General features: G+C 55.8%; 3 protein-coding genes across 3 annotated transcripts in view; 2 read left to right on the forward strand and 1 right to left on the reverse strand.

Moving 5' to 3' along the window:
* The window catches only part of PTSG_00208 (uncharacterized protein), a gene marked incomplete at its 3' end in the record, with an annotated part of 7,241 nt that extends 3,620 nt beyond the window's left edge, over nucleotides 1-3,621 (forward strand). The window contains exons 12-22 of the mRNA XM_004998700.1: nucleotides 223-332; nucleotides 505-646; nucleotides 811-933; nucleotides 1,184-1,330; nucleotides 1,506-1,649; nucleotides 1,882-1,929; nucleotides 2,136-2,215; nucleotides 2,379-2,724; nucleotides 2,921-3,099; nucleotides 3,318-3,359; nucleotides 3,543-3,621. Of these exons, the coding sequence (XP_004998757.1) occupies nucleotides 223-332; nucleotides 505-646; nucleotides 811-933; nucleotides 1,184-1,330; nucleotides 1,506-1,649; nucleotides 1,882-1,929; nucleotides 2,136-2,215; nucleotides 2,379-2,724; nucleotides 2,921-3,099; nucleotides 3,318-3,359; nucleotides 3,543-3,621 (1,440 nt within the window). The remainder of the gene's footprint in view (nucleotides 1-222; nucleotides 333-504; nucleotides 647-810; nucleotides 934-1,183; nucleotides 1,331-1,505; nucleotides 1,650-1,881; nucleotides 1,930-2,135; nucleotides 2,216-2,378; nucleotides 2,725-2,920; nucleotides 3,100-3,317; nucleotides 3,360-3,542) is intronic.
* Nucleotides 3,622-4,007: 386 nt separating this feature from the next.
* Nucleotides 4,008-7,700, reverse strand: PTSG_00209 (uncharacterized protein). Its single transcript, XM_004998701.1, has 8 exons — nucleotides 7,415-7,700; nucleotides 7,051-7,144; nucleotides 6,774-6,880; nucleotides 6,309-6,406; nucleotides 5,960-6,079; nucleotides 5,624-5,693; nucleotides 5,387-5,441; nucleotides 4,008-5,124 (listed from the first exon to the last, which is right to left on the reverse strand). The coding sequence occupies exons 1-8, from the start codon at nucleotides 7,556-7,558 to the stop codon at nucleotides 4,223-4,225; spliced, it is 1,590 nt and encodes a 529-aa protein (XP_004998758.1). The 5' UTR covers nucleotides 7,559-7,700; the 3' UTR covers nucleotides 4,008-4,222.
* A 29-nt stretch (nucleotides 7,701-7,729) lies between these two features.
* Nucleotides 7,730-12,123, forward strand: part of PTSG_00210 (uncharacterized protein) — a 5,221-nt gene continuing 827 nt past the window's right edge. Inside the window, exons 1-11 of the mRNA XM_004998702.1 lie at nucleotides 7,730-7,774; nucleotides 8,061-8,224; nucleotides 8,544-8,699; nucleotides 8,866-8,946; nucleotides 9,101-9,173; nucleotides 9,429-9,634; nucleotides 9,979-10,246; nucleotides 10,531-10,706; nucleotides 10,968-11,057; nucleotides 11,278-11,485; nucleotides 11,757-11,888. Of these exons, the coding sequence (XP_004998759.1) occupies nucleotides 8,114-8,224; nucleotides 8,544-8,699; nucleotides 8,866-8,946; nucleotides 9,101-9,173; nucleotides 9,429-9,634; nucleotides 9,979-10,246; nucleotides 10,531-10,706; nucleotides 10,968-11,057; nucleotides 11,278-11,485; nucleotides 11,757-11,888 (1,501 nt within the window). The 5' untranslated portion in view covers nucleotides 7,730-7,774; nucleotides 8,061-8,113. The remainder of the gene's footprint in view (nucleotides 7,775-8,060; nucleotides 8,225-8,543; nucleotides 8,700-8,865; nucleotides 8,947-9,100; nucleotides 9,174-9,428; nucleotides 9,635-9,978; nucleotides 10,247-10,530; nucleotides 10,707-10,967; nucleotides 11,058-11,277; nucleotides 11,486-11,756; nucleotides 11,889-12,123) is intronic.

Below are 12,123 nucleotides of genomic sequence, written 5' to 3' on the forward strand. Positions count from 1 at the left end.
CCAGTGGCGTTGGTGACCTCACTTCACCTGCTACGCCCTCACGCTTGTCTTGCCAGGCCTCCCTTTCCACGCACACACACACACGCACACATACATGCGCACACACTCGCACGCACATATGTGCACACATTTGAATAACATATTTACCCACATGTGCATGCATTTCTTCTTGCCTCGCTTGTGTGTGTACGTGTTGCCTTTGGCGTGCTTTGTGTGGTGCAGGCTGGGTACGCTGCGTGGAACATCACGGCCTGCCCCGCGTCCGCAAACTACGTTATCGAGAACAACTTCTTCCCCCGCATCCTCGCCATCTACAACTCCGTCGACTTTGAGTGCGTCGTATGTGTGTGTGTGTGTTGTGTGTGTGTGTTTGTGTGTTTGTGTGTGTTGTGTGTGTGTGTGTGTGTTCGTGTGAGACAGGACGCACGCATGCTGCATGTGGCATGATCGTAATGGTTTCTCACATCCACATTGTTGGCCTGCTATTGGTCGTGTTTTGAGCAGTAAGCGCATCTACGGCGACTCGCTAAAAGGAAAGCTTGTTGGCATGCTGTGCTGCATCAGTGCACACGCCGACCGCAAACACGTGCAGTTCCTCTGCGATTTTGGTCTTCCAGAGATTCTTCACGACCTCATGGTCTCAAAGGTGCGTGAGCGCGGTGTGTGTGTGTTTGCGTTGTGGCACGATTTGAATGCGTGTGCCATCATTGTGGTTCCTCTACGATGCAGAGTGCATGTCTTGCAAACACCATTGCATCACCTCACATTCAACCGCCTCTTCCTTCGCCAACATGCGTCTTGATCCCGCAGAACCCCGAGCGCCAGCCAATCAACGCCATGCTTGGGCTTGCCAACCTGATTGGAACCATTGAGAACCATCCGTTGCTGCAAGGCGACACAAGCTTGTTTGGCATCTTGATAGAATGCCTCGAGGTAACAACAAAGTTACAGAGATGATTGTGTCCGCGCTGCGCACACAGTCCTGCCGTTTTGCTTCCTGCACACCCACGCACACGGCCCACACCAGCATACTGACTGATATATCCAACCACTCACCAGCCCTCCTTCCCCACCACCACCACCACCAACACTACCGCCAACATCACCGGCGTTTTCTCACCACCACCACCGCTGTTACTACCACCGCTGTCACCACCACCACCACCACCACCACCACGGTCAGCATGCGCGCGCTGGGCAGCAGTTCCACGGCGCGGTGTACACGGAGGAGCTGCTCCTGCCGAGCTTGGCGAAACTCTCAATCTCAGACTCAAACAAGCAACTGCTCAAGGACACGGGATGCGTCGATGTCACCTGCAAGGGATACAGGGTGCGTGCTGAGGTGCATATGTGGGTGTGAGTGCGTGAACGTGTGTTCGTGTGGATAATTACATGCTCTTGTGTGTGTGTGTGTGTGTGCTGGGCTGTGGATTCACGATGAAAGGCTCACATTTGCGTGTTTCGGACGCGTGCGCATGTGCACGATCATATGCCACTGGTGGCAGGTTGGTGCCAAGGGCGCGCTCGTCGATGAATGCACGGCAAAACTGCTGCTCAACATGAGCTTTGCCTTTAACCTTGAAGCAGACTTTGACATGGATCTCGTTGCCTTGTTGGAGGACATTCGCTCCCGTTCGCCGTCAAAGGAGGTGCGTCCACTCTGTGTGTGTGTGTGCGTGTGTGTGTGTGCGTGTGTGTGTGTGTGTGTGCGTGTGTGTGTGCGTGTGTGTGTGCGTGTGTTTGAAGTGTGACTGACTTGTGTGCATTTCTTGTGCACCAAATGTCCCTTATTAGCATCTTCCCGCTTCCCCCAACGCGTTTCTCTCATCCCTGCTTTCGGTTTCTGTACCTTCCTCAACATTTGCGTGCTTTTGCATCTAGGCGCGTACGCTGGCGGAGCACGCCCTGTTCCAACACCACCAACGCCTTGTGAGTGCAAGCACATCATGTCGCTCACATCCTTCACCATCAACAGGGCACCTCAAAACTCACGCACGCACGCAATCACTCCTTGTTCATTCCCTCACACATACACACACACTCTCTCTCGGCCCAACATTCCGTCCCCTTGTTCTATCACACACGCGCGCACATGCATCTGTGCGCAAACCGTCCTTCCCTACCTACGTGTTCAGGCCGGCCCGAGTCAGGGTGCTGACAAGGCCGAAACGAAGACAGAAGACCGACACGTGCTCATTTGCTGTCCGGCAGAATGGTCCGTCCTACATCGCGTCGCACGCATGTGTTGTACCCCTCTGTTTATGTGTGTGCGTTTACATGTGTGCGCGTTGCTTCCTCTCTCGCGCATCTCCTGCACCCATGCAACACGCACCCATGCACGACTCACCACGCAAACCTACAAATGTGCACTGCCACAGGCGGCCACGGCTTGCGCGCCTTGCTGAGTACTTGCAAACGAGCGGATTTCTGTGCCACCTCGGCATTGCTGACTCCTCCGGTGACACACTCAATGCAATGGCGCGCGCGGTGGAAAGCGCCGCCGTCGTTGTCATGTGCGTGTGCGCCGAGTTCAAGGAGAGCGCGTCGTGCCGATCCGAGAGCGAGTACGCGCAGCACCTCCGCCGCGATGTGGTGTTTGTGCGGGTGGAGGAGGGGTACGAGCCCGATGGGTGGCTGCACACGCTCATGGCGGGTCGCGAGTGCTGTGATCTTCACTTCGACAACGACCACTTTGCAGCCGATGCAGACGCCATCGTCAACGCCGTACGTCTGCACGCGCGCGCGTGTATGTGTGTGTATATGTATATGTGTTTGTGTGTGTGTGTGTGTGTGTGTGTGTGTGTGTGTGTAACGTAACTGCGCTTCCCAGTGATGTTTGATATCCCACTCAGCAACTCACATCTACTTGTTGCATCACTTACGATTGTTCCTCACGTGCTTGCTTCCGCGTTCCTACCAGGTGTCCGCCCACTGCCCTCCAGCAAAGGAGGCAGCAAAGCCAGCACCAGATGCCACCACCACTTCAAACTCCAACACCACGAACACCACGACCACCACGTCGGCGTCTGCCCACGACCACACGGCATCAGATGCGTCCGTGGCCGCGCTCACAGATCTCCTGCTCAAGCTGCAAACTGGGTGCGTATGTGCATGTATTTGTGTGTGTGTGTGTGTGTGTGCATGTATTTGTGTGTGTGTGTGTGTGTGTGTGTGTGTGTGTGACCTGCACGCCTTGTAGGTTGTTGTAATGTTAATCACTCCACCTTCTCCTCCCCGCCAACAAGCATACACACGTACCCTTGACCTGCTCTGATTCTCGGTGCCGCTTGTTGTTTGTCGTGTGTGGGTGGAGACAGGATGGAAACTGGCTTCACCTCGCTGCAATCCACGTTGAAAACGTGAGTTGATGCTTGCTTGTGTTGTGCGTGCTGTGCTGTCCTGTCTAACGCTGTGCGGTTGCCGATGCGGCCTGCTTGTGTTTGGTCTTGGCCCCCACCTTCCCTCCTTGTCCTCCTTGTACACGTCACCCAACACTAAACACAACCCCACAAACAAACTATACCTCGCACGTGTGCGTGCAGGCTGGATGGCCGTGTTGCAGCACTGGAGACAGACGTGGCCGATTTGAAGCGAATGGCGACTGAGAACTCGACCAAATAAGCATCCAACCAACGTGATACCTTGACCATGTGCTTTCGTGACTGCGTTGCTTTCTTCTCATCTCCCCTCTCCCGCCAGGCTGCTTGCTTCTCGCTTGTTCTCGCCACCGGCACAACAACAACGTGTGTGCTGTTGTTGCTGTTAGCGTTTGGTCGCTCGCATGTCACGACCCCAACTGTTTCCTTGCCGTGTCTGCAATTGTGCGCGTGCACTTCCACCCGTGTGTGTGGCTATGGATTGGTTGCATCTCTCGTTGCTGCTAAACGGACATAGACACAACAGAAAACGCACCGCAATGAAGCAAAAGTGATGTAACGCATTCAACAACACTCTCATGACGGAAACAGCCCCAAACCTCGCACAAACAAACACACGCACGCACGCACGCACGCACGCACGCACGCACGCACACACACACACACATACACAAACAAGCACTTCCACATCACTGCTGACAAGCTACATGGGCAGGCAAGCGATCAAAGGGAAACAACACAACATGGTGAACATGTTTGCCACGCGCGCGCGTCAAGCATTTGGCTGCGGTGCCGGCTGTGAAGACGTGTAGTGCGTGATGTTTGCAGGCTGCATCTGACCATCGTCAGCGAGCGAGCGGAATGTGGTGGAGACACCACGGCCGCTGTGTCCAGACGAAGTTGCGGACGGCGCTGTTGTTGTTGCTGCTGTTGGCGCGGCGGCGTGAAGCGACATGCCCTGTAGCTGGTGGTGCAGTGTGGGCGCGGGTGCGCTGCTGCCGTTTGTGCCTCCGTTGCCAGACCACGCCACTTGGGCAGGCTTTGCCGGCACGAGCTGCGGCATGTTGCCGAGCGACGGCGACAGTGTTGGCGCCGCTGTCCCTGTTGCTTGTGCACGCGTGTGCGCAGGAGCGGAGAAGACGCCACCGGACCGCACGTCCGGCACTTGGAACTGACGCATTGGCGGTGCGCTGTGCTGCTGTGCTTGCTGCTGTGGCTGTTGCACCTGCCGTTGTGGCTGCTGCATGGTGGGGTGAGGATGCATGGTCATACCTGATGTGGTGGACACCGCGTGCTGCTGCTGCTGCTGCTGCTGCTGCTGCTGCTGCTGCTGCTGCTGCTGCTGCTGGTGGGGTGGGTATTGGAACTGATATTGCTGTTGTGGCGCTGGTTGTGCTGCTGCCAGTGGTGGTTGTGGTGGTGGGTGAGACAGGCACAGGCGCTGCATATGGGGTCGTCGTGGCGGTGGTGAAGGTCGGTGGTGCAGCCTGACTGGTTGTGGTGGCGCGTGTATCTGTGACCGATGGCGGGGCTGCTGTCATGAGCGAGGGTGGCATGACAGATGACCCGGACATTTCAACGGTCACCGCACCGTTTCCTTGTTGCTGCTGTGGTTGGTGTTGCTGCTGTGGTTGCTGGTGGTGCTGTGGTTGCTGGAATTGCTGATGGAATTGCTGATGGGACTGCTGCTGCATCTGGTTGTATGTCGTTGGTGCAACCGTGGCCAGAGAGATGGACGTAAATGCATCTGCAAACACCAACGAAGTTTGTCAAACGAAAATGCGTGCGTGCATGAGAGAGCAAGAGAGAGAGAGAGCGTGTGTGTGTGTGTGTGTGTGTGTGTGTGTGTGTGTGTGTGTGTGTGTGTGTGCGTGTGAGCTGCACACGTGTATGGGAGCGACACGACCTTTGATGGGGGTGGACGGAAAGCGGAGAACGAAGTGCAAGAGAGAGAAAAGATGCATGCAGACACAAAGCAGAGCGCTCGAGTTTGTCAAACATATACTGACCGTTGTTGAATGACATTGGAACGGCTGGCACGGCCACAGCGCGTGTTGTTCCCGTCTAAACATTGGGGAATGGTGGAGGTTATTCGTGGTGGGTAATGACAGTATGTTTGCTGAGCGCGCACACACACACGCACACAGACACACGTACTCTCTCGCTCCCTCTCCCTCCTCTCGCTCACACATACACACACGCACGCACGTGCACGCACGGACATATACGCGCACGCGAAAGCCTACGTTCTCTGTGGAGCGTGCGTGCTTGGCGGGAATGCGATGCAGGTAGCCGTAGCCAATGCCACAGCCCAGCCTATGAGCAATTACAGCAACAGCCACAGTATGTCAGTCGTGCACATGTGTGTGCGTAAATGAACATGCTCTCGCACCGAGCGGTCACACCAGTGCGATAAACACGCAACACACGGTCACAGAGCACTCGATCCGCAACTGAGCGTGCATGCACACAAGAATGCATGCACCTCCCCCAAGAACACATGAGCCGCAGCGGAACAAGCAAAGGAGTGAGCAAGCGAGCAAGCGAGCAAGCGAAGGAGCGAGCAAGGAATCTGAACGCACATGCCCTCGCCGCCCCATTGGGAGTTTGGTGTGATGACCACCTCCCGGCAGCTGTCTGTGTCCGAGTTGTAGACATAGAGGCGCAGCGGCTTGCGGTCATGGCTTTGAATCAGGTGGAAGCTGAGCAAACAATAAGTAGGTGCACGTGACCATGATGTTAGGCGTAGTGACTGGTTCCAATCCACACAAACGTACGCAGCAGACCCACACATATGCGTCCTCGTCATTACACAGACACACACAGGCGCACAGACACACAACACAGGCACACACACACAGGCACACACACACACACGCATATGCACGGATACAGAGAGACAGAGAAATACAGACACAGACACACACGTACAAGTCTTCGCGGTCCTCGAGCGGGTGGTCGGCGCAGACGACGTAGTCCGTGTTGGACTGCAGCTGCGCCATGGCGGCCGGCGAGCCGGGTTGCACATCCTGCGTTGGCGTCGCCCGAGCGACAGTGGCAGTCACAGCAGAGGCGGCAGTTGAACCGCAGTTTAAGAACGTCAAACCAGCCAGCACTCATTCAACCGAGGCCAGGACCAGCCATTCCCCCACGTGGACACCAACAGACAGACAGACAGACAGACAGACAGACAGACAGACAGACAGACAGACAGACAGACAGACAGACAGGCAGACAGGCAGACAGGCAGACTGACAGACAGGCAGACACACACACACACACACAGACACACACACACACACACAGACACACACACACACGGCAGGCAGGCAAGCAGGCAGGCCCACACACAATGCAAAGCACACGCAGTGCCAGGCACACCCAGTCAGTGCTTACCAGGATGTGCCAGACGTTCTCGCAGGCACCTTCAAATGAGGTGAAGCGCACGCTGATGCCCAACAAGCCATCGCCACCCCAGTTGTCGCGAGGCACGAGCGAAACCTCTGTCCAACACAAGCACGGCACGGCACGGCACGCAGGCGCGCACAGCACGTTCATGAGGGCAGGGCCAAATATGGATCGCGCACTCACACGCGGTGCACATGCATGAACACATGCCTGGCTGCTGTGACATGAAAAGCAGCAAGACGCGTGTCACGATGAATCCACGCACCTCTGACAAATTGATCCTTGCTTGAGAACACAAGAAGGCGCAGTGCCTGGCCAACGTTCTTTGCAGCAATCGTCCTCAGCTCATCCCCGTGTGTCTGCCATCACACAAGGCAGTCCGTGTGTGCATGTATGCATGTGTGCATGTGTGCATGTGTGAGCGGACATACGTGTGTGCATGTATGTGTGGCAGGGAGACAGCGTGGATCACAGATGGCAGTTCAAGCGAGCGTCAGCACATTCCAAATTCCAACCACAACACACTGGCCACTCCGTGTCTTCTTGTTTCCACGTATCCACCTCCCTCCCTTCCAACACACACAAACACACACACGCGCGCGCACACACACACACACACAGGCACGCACCAAGCGCTGGTCGTTGATGGCGATGATGTAGTCGAAGAACGGCTCAAGTCCCGACAAGGCACCGGGGGAGTTTGGCTGCACCTTCAGCACTTGATATCCCTCGGATCCTCCCCCAGGGACATCCACGCTCATGCCATTCCCCATGATGTTGTTGTTCGTGCGGCTGGCTGGCTGGTGCGATGTGAACGCGGTGTGTGCGAGTGTGGTGTGTGTTGGACGGTTGAGCTGCTGCTGCGGTGGCAGTTGTGTTGCTGGTAGATTTGTGGTGTCGTGCGCGAGACCAGGCAGTGTAGAAAACTGTGTAATAATATTCACCAACGATCTGCACAATCGTCGTCAAGCATCCAAGACAACAAGCAGGCAGGCGAGAGAGCGAGAAGAGCCTTTGCTGCTTTGTTGGTGGTGTGCTGGTGTGTTGGTGTGTTGGTGTGCTGATGGCTCGCTCGGTTGAAGTCCATGATGCTGCTGCTGCTGCTGCTGCTTCTGCTGCTTGTAACTGCAACCAACAGCAGTCGCTCACCTTGCTGCAACATACACACCCACACACACGAACTGACGTGTATTTTCCCCGTTCTCACGCTTCACCCTGTGCGAACACGTACCCGTGATCCTTGTGTGCATGTGTTGAACCTGAACGCAAACGCAGACGCAGGCAGAGACAACCACCACAAGAACAACACCACCACCACAACCGCAACCATGGCGGAGGGAGGCGAAGTGAGCATGGCGGAATACAACAAGTTCATGGCAGAAGGGCAGACCTTTGAGCAAGGCTCAAACTATGCCCAGGCCGTGGAGTGCTACACACAGGTGCTGCAACTGCTGTGCGCTTGCTTGTTTGTGTGTGTGTGTGTCTGTCTGTGTATGCCTGTGTGTGTGTCTGTGTGTGTGTGTGTCTGTGTGTGTGTGTGTCTGTGTCTGTGTTTCGACGACAGGGTTGATCGTTCCCGCTGTTATTGGCAGCACGAGGTTATCACCGATATGCGTTTCGTTTCCAACTCCGCACACGCCCGCACACGCACACGTATCCACGCAAAGGCACAGCCACAGATCCAACATGGTTGGCCTGGTGTGATTGCCTTATATCTTTCACTGACTGTTTGTGTTGTGTTTCTCCCTTTGTTGGCAGGCCTTGGAGGCAATCTCTGTGGGCGGTGTGCTGCAGGATGACATTGGCAAGCACTGCTACTGCATGAGATCACGGTGCTATCTGAAGATTGGCCAGCACGATGAGGCGCTGCAAGATGCCGAGTCTGCCCTTAACATGGACAAGGATCTCATTACGGTTAGAGCAACCTCATGCTTTGGGTTTGGTCGTGTTGGTCGCCCATGCCTGTTTTGAGTTGTGTTTCGCATCTAGGCTCGGCTGGAGCTGGCGTTTGTGGTGCGAGACGGGTCACCTGTTGTCTGCGCATCTCACGTGCGTATTGCATGCCACCAATTTCACACAGGGCATCTATGCCAAAGCGGAAGCGCTCTACTTCAAGGGCGATTTTGAGTTTGCGCTCCTCTTCTATCACATTGGCAACCAGGTACATGTGTCTGTGCGTGTTTGTGTGCGCGTACACGTTTGTGCTTGCTTGAAGTACCTACAAATTCCACATCATTGACGACATCACAATTGCTCATCAACCCGGTCTTCTGCAATGTGTTATAATGTGCGCTGTGGACGTGTGTGTCCCCCAGATGAGGCCCGACATGAAGAAGTTCAAGCTTGGCATTCAGAAGGCGCGGGAGGCCATCGACAACGCCATCGGAAGTGCGTGTGCATGTGGAATCGGGCTTGTTCACTGCGCTTTGCTGTTTGCTTCTGTGTGCACGTAGAGTGTATGTCGTGTATTATGTATCTTGGATCGTGTGTCGTGAATTTTGTGTTGTTTTTTTGTTTGTTTGTTTGTTTGTTTATTTGTTTGTGCGTGCACCGTTTGCACGTGTGCTTCGTCAATTGTGATTTGGCGCTCACCTGAGGGACCGATTGTCACCATCACGGCTACGCATAACCGTGCTAACGCAGGCACGAAGAAGTGCACGCTGACGACAGAGGGTGACCTGACGATGTTCCACCAAGGGCTGGAGGCAACAGCGGGCAAGAAGCGCGTTGGTGGGCAGCGGCGCAAGGGCACGGCCCGTAACCGCAGCGCACGACCTGGCCCGCAGACCAACGACAAGACCGTCAAGCAGCTGCTTGGCGAGCTCTATGCTGACCGCGCTTACCTCGAGGTGCATGCACTGCCGGTGCTTGAAGATGGTAGTGCTGGTGGTGTATTGATGGTAGTGGTGGTGGTGGTGGTGGTGGTGGTGTCATGTTGGCACAACGGCAAGAGACATGATGACTCTCAACCGATATCACACCCACTCACTCACTCACTCACTCACTCACTCACTCACTCACTCACTCACTCATTCACTCACTCACTCATTCACTCACTCATTCACTCTCTCACTCACTCTCTCACTCACTCTCTCACTCACTCACTCACTCTCACTCACTCTCACTCACTCACTCTCACTCTCACCTCACCGCTGCCTAACTTGGCCTTTCTGTCCACCTCTGTGGCGTGCAGTCGCTGGTGAACGACCCGAGCCTGCGCCTGGGTCAGGGCGGCGACATCAAGACGCTGGCGGCTTCGGGCCTGCAGTACCTCGACAAGCGCACCGAGTTTTGGCGCCAGCAGAAGCCCATCTACGTGCGGGAGCAGGAGCGTAAGGAGCAGAAGGGGCGCATCAGCACCCGCACAAGCCGCATGGCCACGGCGGGGAAGCCCAAAAAGCGGCCCGTCACGCAGGAGGCAAAGACAAAGGCGCAGTCCGACCTCGAACGCGCCCTCCAGGGTAGGCGCCCCGTGATTGCTGATTGGTGCTTGCTCGGTGTATGCCTGTTGTTGAAGTTGGTTTGGTGCTAGATTGGTGCTGTTGTTGTTTGCTGCTTCTTGTTGGTGCTGTTGTTGTTTGGTTCTTCGTGTGTTGCTGCTTCTTGTTGGTGCTGCTTCTGTTGTGCGCATTGTATCAACATCGTGTGGCCAGCAGAACACAAAATTACTGCATACTATGTGTAATTGCACACTTTCTTGATTCACATCATCATCACTGCCACCACCGCCCACCGTCGGCTGCAGCGTACCGGAGCATGCGTCCGGACAAGTGCATTGAGGCGTGCGAGGACGTGCTGCGCGTGATCAAATCCCCAGAGACGCGCGATGAGCGTGAGATTGTCGGCCTTGCACACAGCCTGAAGGGCGCCAGCTTGTATGCAAAGGAGAACTACCAGGAGGCCCTCAAGGAACACACCATGGTGAGCCGTGCACCGATTGGGGTGGAGGGAGGAGGGTTGTCGAAGCACACTGCCAAACGCCTGGACTTGTGAATACACAGCTGCTGCCGTGTGTAATGCACGTGTATCGCTCACACTGACCTGCTGCCGTTCCATCGCGCCGTTCTGTACGTCACCTCGACCCCCCCCCCCTCTTCCTCCTTTGCCTCTTCCCCCAAATTGCCTATCACTCACCCCAACACCTCCCCAAACATCCATCCCGTCTTCCCGTCACCCCACCAGGACCTGGATGTGTCTGTGGAGGACCGCTACCGTATGCGCGCCCTCTGCCAGATTGCCCGCTGCAACGCAATCATCGGCGAGCTGCGCGAGGTACGGCCGGTGTGTGTGTGTGTGTGTGTGTGTGTGTGTGTGTGTGTGTGTGTGTGTGTGTGTGTGTGTGTGTGTGTGTGTGTGTGTGTGTGTGTGTGTGTGCGAGCTGACGGTTGCACGATGTATCTCCGTCGAAGTGTGCATAATGAGCTTCCAAATCAGCCCTCCTCCGTTGCTTACACACGCCACGCGCGCGCAACGTGCCTTGTGTCACCTGCAGGCTGCGTCTGCGTGGGTGCAAGCGGCCGGGATGCAAATTGGGGACCTGACGGCGGCGTGGCTGCACCACGAGCTTGGCCGCTGCTACCTGGAGCTCGGCGACGTCAACGAAGCCCTCGACTCTGCGCTGGCGGGACTCGATGCTGCTGAACTCGCAGAGAGCAGGGAGTGGACCCTTTACCTCACCATCCTCAAGGCACAGGCACAAGGTGCTGGCAGGCAGTCGTGGCTGCTTTGCTGTTATCGTGGATTGGTCGAAGGCTTGTCTTTGTCTATGTGTCACTTTTGCGCAGCCTGTGGGCACAAGATGTCGCGCTCACGAGTTAATTCCCCAAACACACATACACACACATGCACACATGCACACATGCATACACGCACACGCACATACACACATACACACACACCAAATGCACACATACACACATACACACATACACACATACACACACCACATGCAACCACGCCCCCACCCTGCAGAGCAAAACAATCAGCGGACGGAGGCGTACCACACGTTCAAGGCGGCGGCGGAGCTGGCCGGCGATCTGTACAAGCGCGACCTCAAGAACGCCCTTCTCAAGGCTGCGCAGGACGCCCAGCACGCAAACCCAGGTATGCAACGCCGGGTGCTGGGGCGTCGCGTGCTTTTGTGTGTGTGTGTGTGTGTGTGTGTGTGTGTGTGTGTGTGTGTGTGTGTGTGTGTGTGTGTGTGTGTGTGTGTGTGTGTGTGTGTGTTTGATTGCTCTTTGTACCTGCTTATTGTCCGCCGTCGACATCACCCTGTTATACGTGTGTGTGCCCTCCTTTATTTGCCCTCACGCCCCTTCACCTCCTCCTCCTCCTCCTC

The sequence above is a fragment of the Salpingoeca rosetta genome (genome assembly GCF_000188695.1).
Source record: "Salpingoeca rosetta unplaced genomic scaffold supercont1.1, whole genome shotgun sequence".
Classification (NCBI taxonomy): domain Eukaryota; class Choanoflagellata; order Craspedida; family Salpingoecidae; genus Salpingoeca; species Salpingoeca rosetta.